General features: G+C 43.3%; 1 protein-coding gene across 1 annotated transcript; it reads left to right on the top strand.

Moving 5' to 3' along the window:
- Positions 1-674: 674 nt before the first annotated feature.
- Positions 675-16,892, top strand: GPR37 (G protein-coupled receptor 37). Its single transcript, XM_065829495.2, has 2 exons — positions 675-2,220; positions 13,084-16,892. The coding sequence occupies exons 1-2, from the start codon at positions 1,516-1,518 to the stop codon at positions 13,900-13,902; spliced, it is 1,524 nt and encodes a 507-aa protein (XP_065685567.1). The 5' UTR covers positions 675-1,515; the 3' UTR covers positions 13,903-16,892.
- Positions 16,893-17,438: the final 546 nt, after the last annotated feature.

Here is a 17,438-nt window from a genome sequence, read left to right as displayed (position 1 = left end):
ATGAAATGTAGGCCTCTCCAGGCACTGAAAATATCTGAAGACACTTCTGATGCTTTTGAGCTGCGAGGGTGATGTTTTGAACACCATCACATCAACAGCACCCTTGTGCTTCCATTTCGTGCTCTCATATAGGAGCACCCCTTTCTAACTCCAGCCCTTCCCCCCTACAGCAAGGTGCTCTCAGGGGCTGGTAAAACTACTTCTTCCACCCAGATGCCGACAGTTTCCCCACCATCTGTCACCCTCTATTGCCGTCGCCCGGGATTCGTGCCGGGGTGCGAGACTCCCCGTACGGGAGCAAGGCGCTTCGCTCGCCCATCGCTCCTAGGGCCGCGCTGACACCTGCGAGCCGAGGCAGCCCCAGGGAGCGGGGCGCTGGCAGCAGCGCGGGGAGAGCGCGGGCCCCGGGCTGCGAAGGTGCCGGCAGCGAGCAAGCGGCTTCTGCCGCTCCTCCCCGCACGCAGTGGCGCTGGGGAGGGCAGGGCTCGCCCGGCCGCGCACCCGCCCCTGGCCCCGCGGCTCGGCTGCCCCGGCGGGCGGGCGGCGCCTCGGCCGGGCGGCGGATCGGCCTCGGAGCGCCGCCGGGCGGCGCTTGCGCACTGCGGGACCGCCGCGATGCTCGCCCTCCTCCCCGGCGCGTCCCCGGGAGCCGCGGCGGAGCCGAACCGGAGCGGGGCGAGCGGGGCCGGAGCCGCGGGGGGCCGGGAGCCCGAGCAGAGCCCGCCGCAGACCGCCTCGGTGCTCCGCGCCTCGCCCAGCCCCCGCCTGCCTGGGCGGCCGTGGCTGCCGCTGCCCGCACGACTCGGGGAGGCAGGAGCAGTGCCCGAGGGGTCGGTCCCTCGGCTCCGCCCGCCCGGCGCAGCCAGCAACTTTGCCTCCCTGGCTGTGCACGCCGCGCACCGCCGCGGTGCGAGCGCTTAGTCGGCGCGGTGATTAACGCCGGGAAGAGTTTTGCAAAGCTCTTAAACACCTTAAGCTGCGCGCAGCAACCTGTTTTCTCCGAGGTTGCTGAAGAGGAGGAATTAGTGCTTGCGATTATCCCGAGAGGGGAGGTGTTTTCCGCAAGGAATCCTTCCTCACCAAAAAAGCCACCAACTGCCCGCGGCGGCGGGAGGATGTAAATAGGCAGCACGACGCCGGTTCTGCTGCTGGCGACGAGGCAGCGGTCCCGGGAAAGGGCGGAGCGCCGGAGGGGGGCTGCTCCCGGGGCTGCACTTGCTACATTAATTCGGCGGGTCGGAGACGGCGACACAACTTTCCGGGTCTGTCCCGGGAGGCGGCAAGAAGAGCCTCTACACTTCTCCGCTTGCCGCGCCCCCAGCACCGGCCGCTTATCGCGGTGGACCCCGGCGGCGGCAGCAGGAGCCGCACTCCAGCGGCAGCACCGTCGCCCCCTCCTCGGCGAGGCAGGCTGTCCCCGGGAGCCGGCCGGGCATGTCTCCCGCTCCCAGCCCCGCCGAACGGGGCGGCCGCCGCCTCTGAAGGGGAGCGGGTGAGTCCCGCTGCCTTCTGGCCATGCAGCCCCTACGCGCTCCTCTCGCCCTGCTGTGCCAGGTGCTGGGCGCCTGGGTTGCCTGTGCCCTGGCCCCCGCCGCGGCCGTCGGGCTGCCAGCGCTCCCGCAGCGCGCCTGCTCGCCGGCAGCCCCGACGCCCCTTGCTCCCGGGCGGCGGGCGGCCGCGGCTCTCCCCGGGCGCGGAGCCCTGCTTCGCGAGGCCGACTCTGCGCCCGGTGGAACGGAGGGACCGCGCGGCAGCTGCGCGCCCCGCGGGGCGGCGGGGGCCGGGCGGCGGCGGGCGCGGAGCAGCGAGCGCGGAGCCGGCGCGGCGGCGGCGAGGGGCACGGCGGGCGGACCCCGCTGGCTGCCCCTGAACGGCTCGGCGGATGGCGAGGGCAGCGCCGGGGGCCGCGGCAACGCCACGGGGCGCCGTGCCCGCCTCCGCAACCCCTTCTACCCGCTGACCGAGGAGTCGTACGGCGCCTACGCCGTCATGTGCCTCTCCGTGGTGATCTTCGGCATCGGCATTATGGGCAACATGGCAGTGATGTGCATCGTCTGCCACAACTACTACATGCGGAGCATCTCTAACTCACTGCTGGCCAACCTGGCTTTCTGGGACTTCCTCATCGTCTTCTTCTGTCTGCCGCTGGTCATCTTCCAGGAGCTCACCAAGAAGTGGCTCCTAGAAGACTTCTCCTGCAAAATCGTCCCGTACATTGAGGTAATGGCGGTGGGTAGGGATACCCGGGTCCGTCCGCCTCCGCGCAGTCCCGGGCGGCCCTGCCGGGCCACCGGGTAACCTTCCGGTCGCTCCTCTGCCTCCTGCTACTACGTGCGGGGCCCGCGCTGCCCGCGTTCATTGCTGCCGGCCCGGGGACGTCCGGGTGCGAGGTAGTCTGGGTATCCCGGACACTCCTGAGGCAGAACGGGGCCCTGGCCCGGCCCTGCAGTGACAGGGGGAGCCTCTGGCCGCATGGGGTCCAGCAGTATCGGGATTTCTGTAGCCTCAGACCGAGCTCTTCTACCCACATGAGTTCTGCCAAACTTTCCTTGCTCTTTGTCATCCTGCAAGGAGAAGAATCCTTTCAGAATTAGACTTCAAGTTGCCTTTTTTTGTTGTTGTTGTTTTTTTGTTTGTTTGTTCTCCTAAAGTGAAGTGATTCAGGAAAATGGAAGGAGTGGGTGGCTGGGGATAAGCTGCAAGAAGGTGATTGTAAAAAGGACTATCAATGCGATGTATATGCTCTTAATTTATACTTCAGCGTTCAAATCTCACACATTTTGTCTTATCTTTATTTTTTTATTAAAAAAAAAAAAGACCCCAGCTCCATTTAAATTGCAGCTTCTTGGCAGGTGTTCAGAGGCCATGTCAAGGAAGCTGTCAGCCAGCTGGCCAGAGTCCTGCCAGCAGCGTTCAGGTTGTGCGCTTTATTTATTTACTGGAACTGAACACTGAGGCTTGTTGGTAAGGTGGTAGCCCCTAATTCTGACTGGCTTTACTGTATTCCCAAAACCTTATGTTCAACATTATTCTGTAACTGAAAGCTGAGGAAATAACTGTTGATTCTCTTGTCCTAAGAATGAGATATTAAGGAAAGAAAGAAAGAAAAAAAGGCAAAAATCTTGTTATTAATGCACAGAGTATCAGTTTCTACAGCACATTGGTACACAGTAATACATAATTAATCCATGAGGATATTTTTAAGAAAGTGTTTATAAACATGTATGGTGTGTGTAGCCACCGAATCGCCACGATATCCATTGTCTGTGATACACTTTATTACTGGTGGTATTGAACAAAGGGTGGAGCTGTGCTACACTTAGATGAATTAAAGGCTGGTAGGATACCACTGCATTTGAAAAACTCCAAGTACACTTAATTGATTTGCATTAAGAAGACATGAAGGAGTAAATATGTATTTGTTGAGAAACTGATAGTACTAGGAGCTTTTAAAATTTCTGAATTTGAGTTCTGTGGCTACTGTGTTAACCAAAAAGTAAGTGGTACTGCTTCAGTTAAAGTGTACCCATTTCACTTAAAGTAGATAGTTCAAGTGTTTTCAGGACTTTCCTACAGTGACATTTTAGGCTTCCTAACTTTTTTTTTGGTGCATCCACATACAAAATATAAATATTTCTTTGTAATGCTGATTCTCATCAAAGATCAGTAATTGAAATTACGTGCATGGCCACACTGTTCTTCAAAATTAGTTGCTTATGCTGTGCAACTTTGGGTACTAAAGAGTCTGTCAAAATGAAAGTAGTTTATCTAAAATGTAGTTACCAGAATTAAAACCTATGATCCTGAAAAACATTCAGCTACTGCTATCCCCCCCTTATGCTTTAGGGACACCTTATTTTTCCACTTTAAAGTTCTGTAGATCTCTAGAGTTGAGAATTGGCACAAATCCAGTTGCGATGGATCCGTAGCACGGTGTCTGTCTTAGGCTTAATTGTTACTGGGGTCTAAAAGTGAGACATTCTCCTTGTCCCTGAGGAAATTTAATTAATTTACATCTAAGGTACAGATCCAAAATTATACAGCCTTGGGATCCTGTATTCCTCCCAGAATTGTACATTTTTCATTCAGCAGCCATTAAATATAATACTCATGTATGCAAAGTGTACTCATCACCCTGGGAGCAGTAAATGAAAAGCTGGTCTCCCCCTCCTTTGTAGCCATGAGTGGTGGATACTGAACACCACGAGTGGATTGTGCCTCTCCATAGCTTGTCTCAAACTTGGTGAGGGCGACACTGTTCTGGAAATCAGGATTTGACTCTGCTGAGTTTAAGAGAATTGGAGTAGTTCTGCCACTTTCCAAGTGTTGTTCAAACTTCACAGGGATTGTGCAGTGGCTCTGACACCACCAGGAGCAATGCAGATGTGGAGTATGCAATGAAACCTGCTGCTCTGTGCTCTGTCAAGGATTGATCACTGCAGCGCTCTCATCTGACAGCTGAACAACACTGTCTTCTCCCTTGTTGTAACTTGCCTGGGTAGGCTCATCCCCTTCTTGCACAATAAGAGAAGGATGAAGTCTTCCCAGCTCCTTGAGAGGAAAGCTATAGACAGCTGTCTTCAGGAGAGATTTCCAGACCTTCATGGAGTACAAATAGAAGCATCATCCTGAAGATGGACAAATTTAGAGCTGTTGTCTATGTTTTCCATAAGTTAGCCCATTGTTTTGTTCTTTTAAGTGTCTCTTTGTTCCATGTTTTGCATTTCTTTTGTTTTGCATGCCAGTTCTCCTCGTATGCTGCTTAGGGAGCTACATGTCTCACCTAGAGTTGTAGATTCAGAAGTATCTCTCTTTCAGGCATCAAAGACCCTTACTGGCCTGAGTCCTCTGTCATACCAGCTTGTACTTTCAGAACTAAGGAACAGGGGATGTCTGATTATCCAGAGCAAATGATATGGTGATCACAACATTTTAACATAAGTCAAGCATGCTTTGTATTGTGTTTGAAGGTTTCAAATTATTCCAGTGAGGAACCTTGAGTTTTCTTAGTTTAGCCTCTTGTGGCAAATGTTTTTTTTATTCGTGCTGTTTAATGGCCATTATGCAAAATTTCAACAAAGTATCTGTTGCCAATGATAATACATATGCAAACACACTGCGAAATTTGTTTTATGATATCTTCGAGCACAATTGTATAGGTAAATGTTGAATTCCCAGCAGTGGAAGGTCTCCACAGTATTTAATTTAAAGGGCAGTTTTCCCATACCTAATAAAGATCTGCTGTGACTAAGTATATTAAGCAGTCTTTTCAGCCATATATTGTATCACAGTTTGGTCACTTTTATTTAAAATTATCTCATGGCTATGCTTGCATAAGGAATGCTGTGCACATGACTGAGGAAAAGACGCAGTAAATTAGCTATTCTGTGCTTCTCATGAGGTCTTTGGGTAATGAGAGTAAAACTACTAGAGAACAAAGCTAGAAAGGCGGGTGGTTAGTAGAAGTGGATGAAAATCCATCAAAATCTTCACTTGACCCTGATGATGTCACTGTCCCGGAGGAACAGTTTTGAATGCACTGAGAGGGAATTGAGAAGGGAATTAGAAAAACCGGAGCAGCTACTCTGCCTATAAGAATGTGTAGAGATGTGCTTCTCCTTTGCAGTTTTAATCCTCTGCTCAACAGTTCTTAAAATTTTACCACTTTTCTGCAGATAGTTCAGAAGTCTGGCTTTAGGCAAGCATGTCTGAAATGTTTACCTGCACAGTGTCTTTATGTTTTCTTCCATATACTTTTCTCAGTATTGCCCAGAATCAGGAGATACATGGTAAATGACAAAACAAAGACCATGGCTTTGGCTAATTCCTGTTCCACAAGCCCTGCAAATGTGGAACCCTTTTCTTTTTGTTTTAGCACACCTAGTCTTTTCAACAAAAGGACTGTGGCAGGGGAGGCAAACCTGGGAAAGAAGTGCAGAACAATATAGTTCAAGTTCCCCTACTTACAGATTTGTGCCAGACCTTAATACAAAGAAGTGTGGATGTAGACAAAATCAGTAGTTATACTGTGTCTCTAAATATTTCACAGATGTTAAATATATCACTCCTGTGAAGTAGCCTTTTTATTTTAATACTGGAAGCCGATAGTGAAGTAGTTAAGTTGTTTAAAGCCCTGAGCAGCTTGCTCAAGATGACAAATGGATTGTGTCAGCTACAACTAGAAACTATCTTTTGGACTTTAAAAGCTTGCTTGAGTTGTGTGCATTCTGCTCTTTGAGGTTAGGCTAGAAGCTGGATGAATTTGAGGTGGGGGGGTGTGGAAGTAGGGATCACTTTCTATGCCAGCAGATAGACAAAAGCTACTTATAGTCGAGTAAGGATTTAGAATTGCGGAATGGTCTAGAATGTGGTTTTGCAGAGGCTGATTTACCATCCTGTGCAGTCCAGCACAGAGCAAGAGGTTGGTACCAATAATAGTACTCAGCCTTGCATTCAGTGCTAGTAAACATGAGTCTTTCTCATATCCCCCACAAATAAGAGAAGGACAAAGTTTGTAGTGTCCTCATCTGGACCGTATCATGCATATGAGACTGGCTTGACTCTGGAGCAGGCTGACAGTGAAAGCCTCTGATGCTCTGAGCTCTGATGTCTAGTTTCTGTGTGTGCTTTTGGCAATCAACTTGTGACATCACTCCCATTTCTGGTAGGTAACTTCCAGCTCAGGAAAACTATCACAATTAGTATTCTCAGTGGAAAGCATGAGGATTGTTTTGGACTGGAATACGAATTAGTCCCTTTCCCTGGAGATGACCCTCCAGGGCAATTTCAGGTGAGGCTTTTTCCCCTTTCTGTCTTTTACCTGGTAGAGGCAGGAAAGAGGCGCAAAGAAAGTGACTGTTATCTGCCTGTTCCAAAGCTGTCAGAAGAGATCCTTATTTTAAGTTTCACTTTAGGGAAGCACATACATTTTTTATGGGAGTTTATAAAAGCTGTGAATTATTTGTATTTTCTGTGTCTTTTGTTTTGTGGCATCTTCTTTGTGTCTCTTCTTTGACTGTAGTCAGAACTCGGCTCCTGAATCTCCTGTAGGTCCTCTGGGTTGACAACAAAGACCCACAGAGAGCTTTGCAGTTTCAAAGCCTCGTACAGAGAATTTTCTAGGACAATGGCTACATGTGTCTTTTGCTGAACAGAATATCTTCAGCACTTATCACACAATAAATAATTATTTAAAACAGAAGTGTTAGTCTATCTCTGTCCTTTAGGTATTAATGGCATGATGATAGTAGCTGCCATGTTGACTGTTCTGTCAATCTTTCCTCTGGAAACCCTGTCCTTAGGGGCTTACGAGTTGTCCATAAAAATTTGCTTTTGGCTTAAACTTTGCATGTGGCATTTCAGCATGGAAATGAATTTGTGTCAGATGAGGTTTAAAATTGGGTCAGTAATATTTAAGTTACATATGTGTAGAGAGAAAAGGCAACATCTGCTATGCCGGCACCATTGACTCTAGTCTGAGCACTGGGGTGTCATTTCTCCATATGACAGGATTTTTCCAGAAGAGGAGGAAAAGGCAGATTTTTAGCAGCAATTCCATTCCATGTTGTTAATATTAAAAATTAGTATAGGAGTCACTTGTGTAGTGTGATGAGAATTTGATCCTCAGTGGAGAATGACGCTTTTTTTTTAAAAAAAAAAAGTAAAACTTGTATGGTAGCATGGTAGACTGCAAACAGGAAAATGAACACAAATTAAATCCTTTCATGTTTTGCAACTTTTCCAACCCTCTGGATAAGCATGTGGTGTACTAATGAGTATTTCCAGTGCCCTGATGGTCTGGTTGTCTTTTGCTTCTGATAGAATTCAAAAGCAGCTCTTTGAAGTGGATTCTAAGCACTATTAAGGTATACAGAAGGATAAGAAACACACAAAGTATAAATGTTCATTTCTCCCTGATATGAATACTGGTAGTACTACGAAAGAAACAACCCTGTTGTACCTGTTGTTCCACATGTGTAGTACATCTCCATGGCAGTAGGTTCCAGAATTACCATCTTGTCTTTGAGGTAATTAATGTGGCATAGATTTTCATCCAGGATGCTTAAGCTAATTGCTAACATCAGAGGGATACCTTGGCCCTGGTACTCCTTATTTGTTTTTGTTCTTTTATAGTAATGACTGTTGTTCTGGGTTTTAGGTTTTGTTTGGTATTGTTTTTTTAATTGAAAGAACAGAAACCAGGAATCTAGATAAACTTAATTATATAATTGTTTGCAATGGGGTGACCTTTTATTTTGCAGTAGTTCAGTCACATTGCTAGACTCTCTACTGTAAATATAAAGTAGCACAAAAAATTATTTCAGTCTGTACTAACTTTGTTTATTTATCCTAGGCAAAAGTCACAAGTCTGCAAAAGCCACTATGGTATATTGCATTAACATTCTCTACAACTATGAAGTTTGATGTGGAGATAGAATAGCCATAATAAGATGATAGACTATAAGGGCTTGGGGGAAAAAAATCAGTCATTTATATGATATAACAGGAATGGAAATAAAGAGTCTACAGAGTGTCACTGAGAGCTCAGGGATGGTTTGGCTAGCTGTCATCAGTCTTTTCTCTAGTTCAGCTTTCCTATTACAACAGGAAAATGTTTTAAGTACTTATCCTGCCTGTTCACAAAGGAAGGAAGAGTGCCATATAGTTTAAGAAACTGTGTTATCAACATAAAATATAATCTGTTTTAGAAAATCCAGCTTCAGCTAGTAGAAACAGGTACTTCTTATAAATCTTTTATTTAGTCTTGTTCCATATAAACTCAGTCTACATTTTTTCCTCTCACTTTTCCATCAGAAGGCATGCTCAAGAACATCATGCCTGAGATGATTAATGGTCCCTCTCATTTCCAGCCTCAAGTTGCTCATGGCTGGTTGATTCCCATTCCGTTATATTCACTGTCCTTTGGCTTAAGTAACCTATGTATCTCAAGGTAGACCTATTTATATATACCAGCAATATCCCTTCTTGGTCTTCATCTTAATGGATTGAGTGCCCCAACCTCTTTTATATTAATTCAGAGAATTTAGTCTTTGTTGACCTTTTCACCCAAATCACCTTTTCTGATCTTGTTTCTGGTTTTATTTTCATTACCTTTATCTAGTCAGGCAGATATTAGTGGGAGAGAATTCAAAGTGTTATTTCTACTGGCATTGCTCGCCGTACCTCATCTGCACTTCTTCCCTGGTCAGGCAGAGGCTCTGCTCCCAGAGGCCAGGGCCAAGAGCTGCAGGACCACAGCCAGGAGAAGAAGTAGGACAGGCCTGGGAACATTTTGATAATTGTTAGAGTTCATGAAAGGAAATGGGTATGTTGGAGGGACAGAGAGGGAACATGATGCAATTAGGCTGAACATTTCATTAGTATGCTGTTCTCTCTGGCCTCAGTTCCCCAAATGAGTTTTGACACAGTTGACTAACAGCTGGTGAGTTAATGACCAAAGATTTATGCAGTGTCTCAAAGGAGCATCACTGTACCCACTAACATCCCTGCCTGTCAATGCTTTTAAAGGAGCAACAGTATGAAGAGAGACTCTCTTGTAACAATATTGTCGTCTTTTGTGTGTGTAGCTGTAGCTGGTAACTTCTTCAACAGCAGCGTTCTGCCCCGCTCAAGGCAGGGGTCATTTCACCACCTCCTCAAAGCAGGTCAGTGGTCATTCAGTTAGAAACTTGGGGACCTTTCTGATATAATCTGGTAAGAGAAAGACATAAACTACTGTCATCCTGAATGTCTAGAGACTGAAGGAGAATCTTCATAGGGACTATATGGAAATAAATCAAACAACTGGAAGTGATGATCAAAAGCTACTGAGCCTGACTTGCCCTTGCTTTGCCTCATTTCCAGCCAGGTTGTTGGAATTAAGACTGCAACAGCATATCAGCATATCAGAAACTCAGCTGTTACCACAAGAGCATCAACATTAAACTCCACACTCGCACCACTTTAAGATTTGTTAGTTTGTCCTTTAGCTAATCCTCAACAAATTCATTTTCTTCATTCTGTGGTTATTTCAGGGCAATGTAACTGATTAAAAAGGAAACTTCTCTGGCTTCTTTCATATTTTCAACTTAACCTTAATTATTAGTATGACTGGTATGAAGAAACACCCCTGAACTGAAATTGTGTGAACATACAGAATGCATGTCCCAGTTCTTGCCCACATAGATTGTTAGCTGCACCCATTGATTTTGCTGGCTGTTGCTCATAGTCTGCAGTGTGGGGTAAGTAATCAAACCCTTAAATTGCTATAGTGCTTTTAAGCAAGTCAGCTGGAGTGAATTCTTGTTCATCTGCTTGGGAGTGTTTGTTTTTTTGCAAGCTTTGCCATGGCATCACTAACTCCGTTAATCTACAGAAAATAGGAAACCATTGCCTGCTCCAGAGAAACACGCACTTTGTTTGGCTTATTTTGTCAGTAAACCCACGGGAGAGTTTTTAAAGCCGACTTCCACTGTTCTTTGTTGTTTCCTCTTGCTCTGTTTCACTGTCTTAAACCTCCAAGTTGTTGGTCAATTAATGTGACAGGAACCCTGTAGGTTACGTTTGTTCATGGTAGACATGTCTTCTTCCATTAGTCCAACCTTAACAGCTGCAGAGTTTTAATGTCTTAGCCACTGTATAACCGCCTGTTTGCCATGGAATGTAAAAGCATGTGCGTTGGGGGCAGGGAAAGCTCATGTAATAGCTGAGAGGGAAAATGTTAATATACAAAACCTCAGATTTTCTTCTCTTCTACTGATTGTTATTTGAATGCCTATTCATTCCTGAGTCTCAGTTATTTCCATGTCTCCTGTAATTGTAGAGATTTGAGTCCTGACCGTTTTCTTATTCGTGTTGGATGTTCTGGCTAAAGGTTTTGCCATCACTCTAAGACATCTGAAGATTGCACACACATTTAAATGTTCTGGAAGCAAAGTCACCAGTCTTGAATTTAAAAATCTGACTCTTAAAGTGTGATACATGAAAATTATCTTTCATTAGCTTTGTTTATCACTGTTCATTAAAATTTCCCGGTAACTGTAATTTTTCTTTAATTGTGGCTGTATTTACCAAGCTTTCTTGAATCTTGTCAGACAGTTTAACTTCCTAAATCAATAACTTTGCCTATTAAAAATGTTTACAGTACTGCTTTGTCATCATTAAAGATTCCTGCAAGTTAATTAGTAAGAGACTGCATCTTACTCATCCTGTCTTTTAGGAAGCTGCTTCAAAGAAGTCCCTGAGTGAGGCAATGCCTGACAGCTCTCATCCCAAGTGCCTACTATTTTTCAGTGATATTCAATTTTAGCAATCTGATATGGCCATTAAATATTGAAGGCCAAAATTAATGATACATATATATAATTGCACATCATTGTACTATCTATCTTTGCAGAACTTTTTACAAGATGTGCGTAAACAGGAAAATTTCAAAATTATTGTGTAAATAAAAAAGCATTTTTAATAATCTACCTATATGAATTTTAAATATGCCATTACACATCAAATTTAGATTTCCCAGTTATTTGCACAGACACGTGGCTTATTCATGATAAAAATAAGGACTCTTTGCATTTATTAGGAATATTATTTAACAGTTTCTTTTGCATCAACACATTTTCAGCACAACACAAGCATGCAAAGCCAAGAAAATAAACGAATTAGAATGCAACAGGGCACCTAATCTTTCTCCAATTGAAGTTAATGTTAGTTCTGCTTTGAATTTGAACTGGAGCTGAATTTATTGGAAATAGGATTAGGCCAAAATGTATATAGTCTTCTTGCAAATTTCTTTTTAGGAAATTTAATTATAAACAGGATAAAATGATAGGAAATTATGTTTCATGCAGTACAAGATTTCTATTCATGCATAGAATGACGGTTATTAAAGCTAGAGAACATAAGCATTTCTCTGTACTTGCTCCTTACATTATATAATTGAGAGCTCTGTCCAATCCATCTTTAAATCATTTAAACAAAAAAACTTCTGCCATTTGTCCTCGCCTGCAGTACACTCTCTCACAGGATGTTTCCTATGAAATTAAGCCTAGATTTGCATGTGATTTTTTTTTCTAAATGAAAAGTTGAAGATCTAGATTATTAAAGCCTAACTCTTACAGTCAAGGGTGGTTTTACACAGGCTCTGGAAATCTGAAGATTTCAGATACAGTCTCTTTGAACTCACAGTACAGGATAACTTTATGTGCCTACATCACATCAAAGTTTCACTTAAAAGCCTAAGTCCACGAAAACAATTGTCGCACCCTACTGCATTCAGTAGATCCCTAATCTGCAAGGCTCCTAAATTTTGTAAATAAGGAAGGTTTTGATGCTACGATCCTCTGCATCCTCAATGAGCATGTGGTGTGGGCATAAGTTCATACTTCTGCTGAAGTAAAACTCTCCCTTTCAAATTAAATCCTAACTTGTGTGATGGAACTGATCTTTCTGAAAAGCACTGCTTAGAAAAATGAGGGGGAGGAAGGTGGTTAGTTGTGCATATTGGTCAGTTCCCTAATTTTTTTCCACTCAGTGTTGCTTGCATAGGCCTCCAGGAGAGGATGATACCAAGCTGAAATAAATATTTCTAGGCAGAAAACCAAAATGGTATACTCTTTTGGGATGCATCCTGGGTGGTAGTTCAGCAAACACTGTGATGCTTCTTCTGATGGTGCTCAGCACCATGGTGCTTAATTGTCTTCCCAAACCTTTACCTGCAAACTACATGTTCCTTTGCCTTTGTCAGTCAAGAGGCTGGACTTGACTGGTGTTCCAGAGGACAAATCAAGCTCTCTCTAACTATGAAAGAGTATAAACCTCTTCCAGAGAGCAGCTCAGTGGTAAAAGCCTTCATCCAACATACAATAAATTAATTCCCTGTTCAGCCTGAGTAAGTTCAAGCCTTTATCTGCTCTCTCTGAGAAGACTGCCATCAAGAAGGGACCAGGGGACTTTTGGAGGAGATGTTTTCCCAGTCTCTACTGAATAATGGACTGTACCCTTTTAGCTGTCCTTTTTTTTCTCTTCCCCCCGCTTCTTCAGACAGCACCTGTCTTAACTTGCCTTCCCTTTTCTCCTTCCCAGGTGGCATCTCTTGGAGTCACCACATTCACACTGTGTGCCCTCTGCATCGACCGATTCCGTGCTGCCACCAACGTGCAGATGTACTACGAGATGATCGAAAACTGCACCTCGACGACAGCCAAGCTGGCCGTCATCTGGGTGGGCGCGCTGCTGCTGGCCCTGCCGGAGGTGGTGCTGCGCCAGCTGGCCAAGGAGGACCCCCAGTACAGTGGCAGCCCCCCAGGCGAGCGGTGCGTGGTGAAGATATCCACCTCCCTGCCCGACACCATCTATGTGCTAGCTCTCACATACGACGGGGCAAGACTCTGGTGGTACTTTGGCTGCTATTTTTGTTTACCTACCCTTTTCACTATTACCTGCTCCCTGGTGACAGCGAGGAAAATCAGGAGAGCGGAAAAGGCTTGCACAAGGGGGAACAAGCGACAAATTCAGCTGGAAAGTCAGATGAATTGCACAGTGGTGGCTTTGACCATTTTGTATGGGTTTTGCATCATTCCTGAAAACATTTGCAACATTGTGACTGCCTACATGTCCACAGGGGTCTCTCGGCAGACTATGGACCTCCTCCATCTCATTAGTCAGTTCCTTTTGTTCTTTAAGTCCTGTGTTACCCCAGTTCTCCTTTTCTGTCTCTGTAAACCTTTCAGCCGGGCCTTTATGGAGTGTTGCTGTTGCTGCTGTGATGAATGCATCCAGAAGTCTTCAACAGTGACAAGTGATGACAATGACAATGAGTACACCACAGAACTGGAGCTCTCACCTTTCAGTACCATCCGTCGTGAAATGTCCACTTTTGCCTCCGTGGGGACTCACTGTTAATTGACCTTAGGACTTTTTTTCCTGTACCTTTTTACTTTTTTTTTTTTTTTAACTTCGTATTTTTCTTCTTGAAGCAAAATGCGAGAAAAAATGGTTTTTGAAAACTACTCTGGAAACCTATCAGCATATTAACAGTCGTGCTTTGAAAAATAATTTGTTTGGTTATTGAAATGAAAGAGAAAGAAGGAGAGCCAGCACTCAGTTTTAAACAATTATATTTTGTATGGTGCTAGGATTTTATTGTTTGGGGAGGAGAATCCATATCAATTCACTTTTATTTAATTCCATAGTATTTTTTTTGATAATCACTGTAAAATGATTATATAGACATTGTGGGTTTTGCAAGATGTTTCATGTAAAAGATGTGATGGAAAGTATTTGAAGGTAGTTTTAATCCAATTACTGTACGCTATTGTGAGAGGACTTGGACTTCAGAAAATTTATGAAGTAACGTATTTTATTCTTTAACTTCATCATCGATCTGCATTTAACAAGGGCACCTATAAGTAGTATTAAATTCCTTTAATAAGTAAAAAAAGTCTTTGCATAAAAATAATTTGAATGGCTGTATTTAATTTACCATTTGTGTACTTACCCTTGGAGGCTATAATTACAGTGTTTAAGGAAGATCGTTGTAATGGTATTAGATTTACATGAATGTTTTTTTAATCTACATTACAAAGGTTCAATGTGCCTCATTGAAAATTTCCTTCTTAACCAGCAAGAATACAAAACCTGAGTTATTTTGTACTTCTTACAAAGAAAGATTTGCTTTCTTACTACTTTTTGTCTTGTGTGGTTTCAAAACCAAGTTTCTTTCCAATTTGTTATTTGTTTTCCATTGAGGTTATGTCCTCAGTCTCTGTATATATTGCTCCTACTGGCTTCAGGGAGAGTCCCGTTTCAGAGAAAGGCATTCTTTTGCCAGAGGTTTTCTGACAATAAATGCAAGGGACTGAAACATGTGGAGAGTGAATTCCTTCTTTTTTAAAAGGTATAAACACACTTGGACACTTGGGGCTTGACCCAGAGCTCATTGCAGTCAATGGAAACGTTTCCATCAATTTCAGAGGGCTTTGGATCAGACTGGCATCTCCTATTTATTCTGGGATATGTAGCATGAATATTAATCATGGGGGCTCTGTATGCCGGTTATAAATCGTGCTGCTCTCACAGAGACTGCTATTCACCAGCAGCTCACGGTTCTGAAGATGTTTTTGAGAAGCACAGTGTGTTTTGCTCATGGCTTCTTGCTGTCTTTAGAGTTATTAAAATGAGGGTAAGTCAACAGTGCCAGCAACAGTGCGATATAGTAAAATGTGAAGTTGTTGTAAGCAAGCCAGGTTGGAGACTGGAAAGTGCCTATCTGTACCAGCAGAGCTTGTTTGCCCCACTTCTTGGTTGCAGTAGACAGGCTGTTCTTGGCAGGCAAGCTGGCTTGTATTTACACTGGGCAGCAGGCTGAAGTGTAGGCACATGCTAAGAAACTGAGTTCGTTATAATGAGCTTATATTTTAATACTAATTAAATAAATAATACAATTGCAGTAGTATGTACAGAAGTAAAATCACATGCACATGTTCTTTGAAATTAAGAGTGACTGTGACCGATGTGTTCTTACTTCCCAATACCTACCTGTAAATATGTTAAAGAACTTGTTACTTCTAACTTTTGGAAGGGAGTCTATTTTTTTATTTGTAGATTCTGGACTTAATATATTTAAAATATGTATCTGCTTGGGCAAGCAATATTTCTTCTTTTTCTTCACCATTTTAACCTATAACAATTTCAACTGAAAAACAGTTGAAGGTAGTTAATCTGACTATGAGTCCAAATATATATACACTTGAGTTATTTTTCTGATTTTTGAATCAATCATTGAGCCCTATCAAAGCAACCTGCTTTAAACACAGGCTTAAATTTAAATATGTGTTTCTGTATAGGACTTGCAAAAGTACCTATGTTTTTTAAATGTTTTTGTAAGATGATCAATCACTTCTGAAGGCAGGGGAGCTATTCCTTCTTTATAAACTCTTCATTGATTTCGCATTGCTTGATTACGTTCAATAAACTAGGAAAGGTATTAAAGAGAAAAGATAAAAACAAAATCTCGCTGTGGTGCCTGTCTCTCCACAAATACATATTCCCATTTCTGCATTTTGATTTGTACCATCCTTCTTTTACAAGTGCCAATATTTATAAAGAATGGGCATAAAAGCTCCTTTTTATTCCTTCATTGTGTTGCTTGTGGAATTGTTTCTCTCAGATGCCTTTTCAGTCCCAGCATGAACAGTGGCTCAAGGACCTATGAAAAGAACAGCAAAATGGGAGAAAGTACTTTTTGTAAAAGAAGGAAATACAGAAATTACTTGGGAGTACTAAATGGTCACATTTCACTTAATTAGGTGCGAGACTTTACCAGGGCAGGAAAAGTCCCCATTGCTGTGGATGCTGGGTGCTTCCAGCTTTTCAGTCTGTGGTATATGTGTATAAGCTCTGCAAAGGACTGCTGCTTGCTCCCAGGTTAAATGTTCTGTGTCCCTGAGTGGTGCAGATTCCTTCTCCATTGAAGCATCTCTATAATATTTGTTTCCTAATCCTATCTGATGTGTGTGTGGGGAGGGAGATTAAAAAAAAAAAAAAAGTCATTGGTGAAGGCAGACTATGAAGATCAATAGTGCTGTGTTTGGAAATAACCCTCCTGCTTGTGTGGTGGAACATTTCCAGCCTTGTGTTCAGTGGGGTTTCTTTGTATCCAGCGTAACCTTGTCTTTTCTGCTACTGAAAGATTATTTTTCACAGCTATTTCTCCTCCATGCCTTGGACTTGCATAGCAATTGGACATGCAAGACATTCTTTTATTCTAACTTGTTCTCTAAATTCATTAAACTAATCCCACAGTAGCAGGTTTGCATTGTCACTGCTATTCTGATACAGACATGGCTTATTAATGCATGTAAGTGTCATGATAAATGATTCCTTTTGTTGAAGACGGGGTACTGCATTGCTTTTCTTCCTAAATTTGCGACTGATACTCTGAAGTCTTGAAAGTTTCCTGGTGTTTCCTTTTCTTACTTTTCTCAGTGTTCTTAGAAGCCATTAGAAGCCATTTCTGTCTGTTTTGAATGCAGTTCTGTAAGACATTTGTCTATTAAAAAGAGGGCATTTAATGGGCTGATGAATCAAGATTTGGAAATGTTTATGGCAAGGACTTAATTCTTTTACATAAAATAGAGAAACATGCAGACGATGAGTGATCAACATAAAAGAAGGATGATGGAAGGGAAAATAAGATTGTGAGTTAGGAGAACCTTATGCTTTTCAGATATGTAAACCTTTAACACATTAACACTTGTCCCAGCCCTAGTCTCATTAAGAAATCATAAACCATAAAACTCTAGTATCAGTTCCAGTATCTCCAATGAGATCATGTTTCATGACCTGTATCAAAATATGATCTTTGTGTAGGCCAAAGTACAAATGGTAAATTATTGAAAACAATTGCTCTGTTAAAAAAATATATTTTATTTTACCCC

Source organism: Patagioenas fasciata, chromosome 1 (assembly GCF_037038585.1).
Source record: "Patagioenas fasciata isolate bPatFas1 chromosome 1, bPatFas1.hap1, whole genome shotgun sequence".
In the NCBI taxonomy this organism is placed as follows: domain Eukaryota; kingdom Metazoa; phylum Chordata; class Aves; order Columbiformes; family Columbidae; genus Patagioenas; species Patagioenas fasciata.
The sequence above is the reverse complement of the archived record's forward strand: the minus strand, read 5'-3'. Positions and strand labels throughout refer to the sequence as shown.

Coding starts and splice junctions, on each gene's coding strand:
- GPR37 (XM_065829495.2), top strand. CDS start 1,516: ATGCAGCCCCTACGCGCTCCTCTCGCCCTGCTGTGCCAGGTGCTGGGC. Junction 2,221..13,083: donor AAATCGTCCCGTACATTGAG/GTAATGGCGGTG, acceptor TCTCCTTCCCAG/GTGGCATCTCTTGGAGTCAC.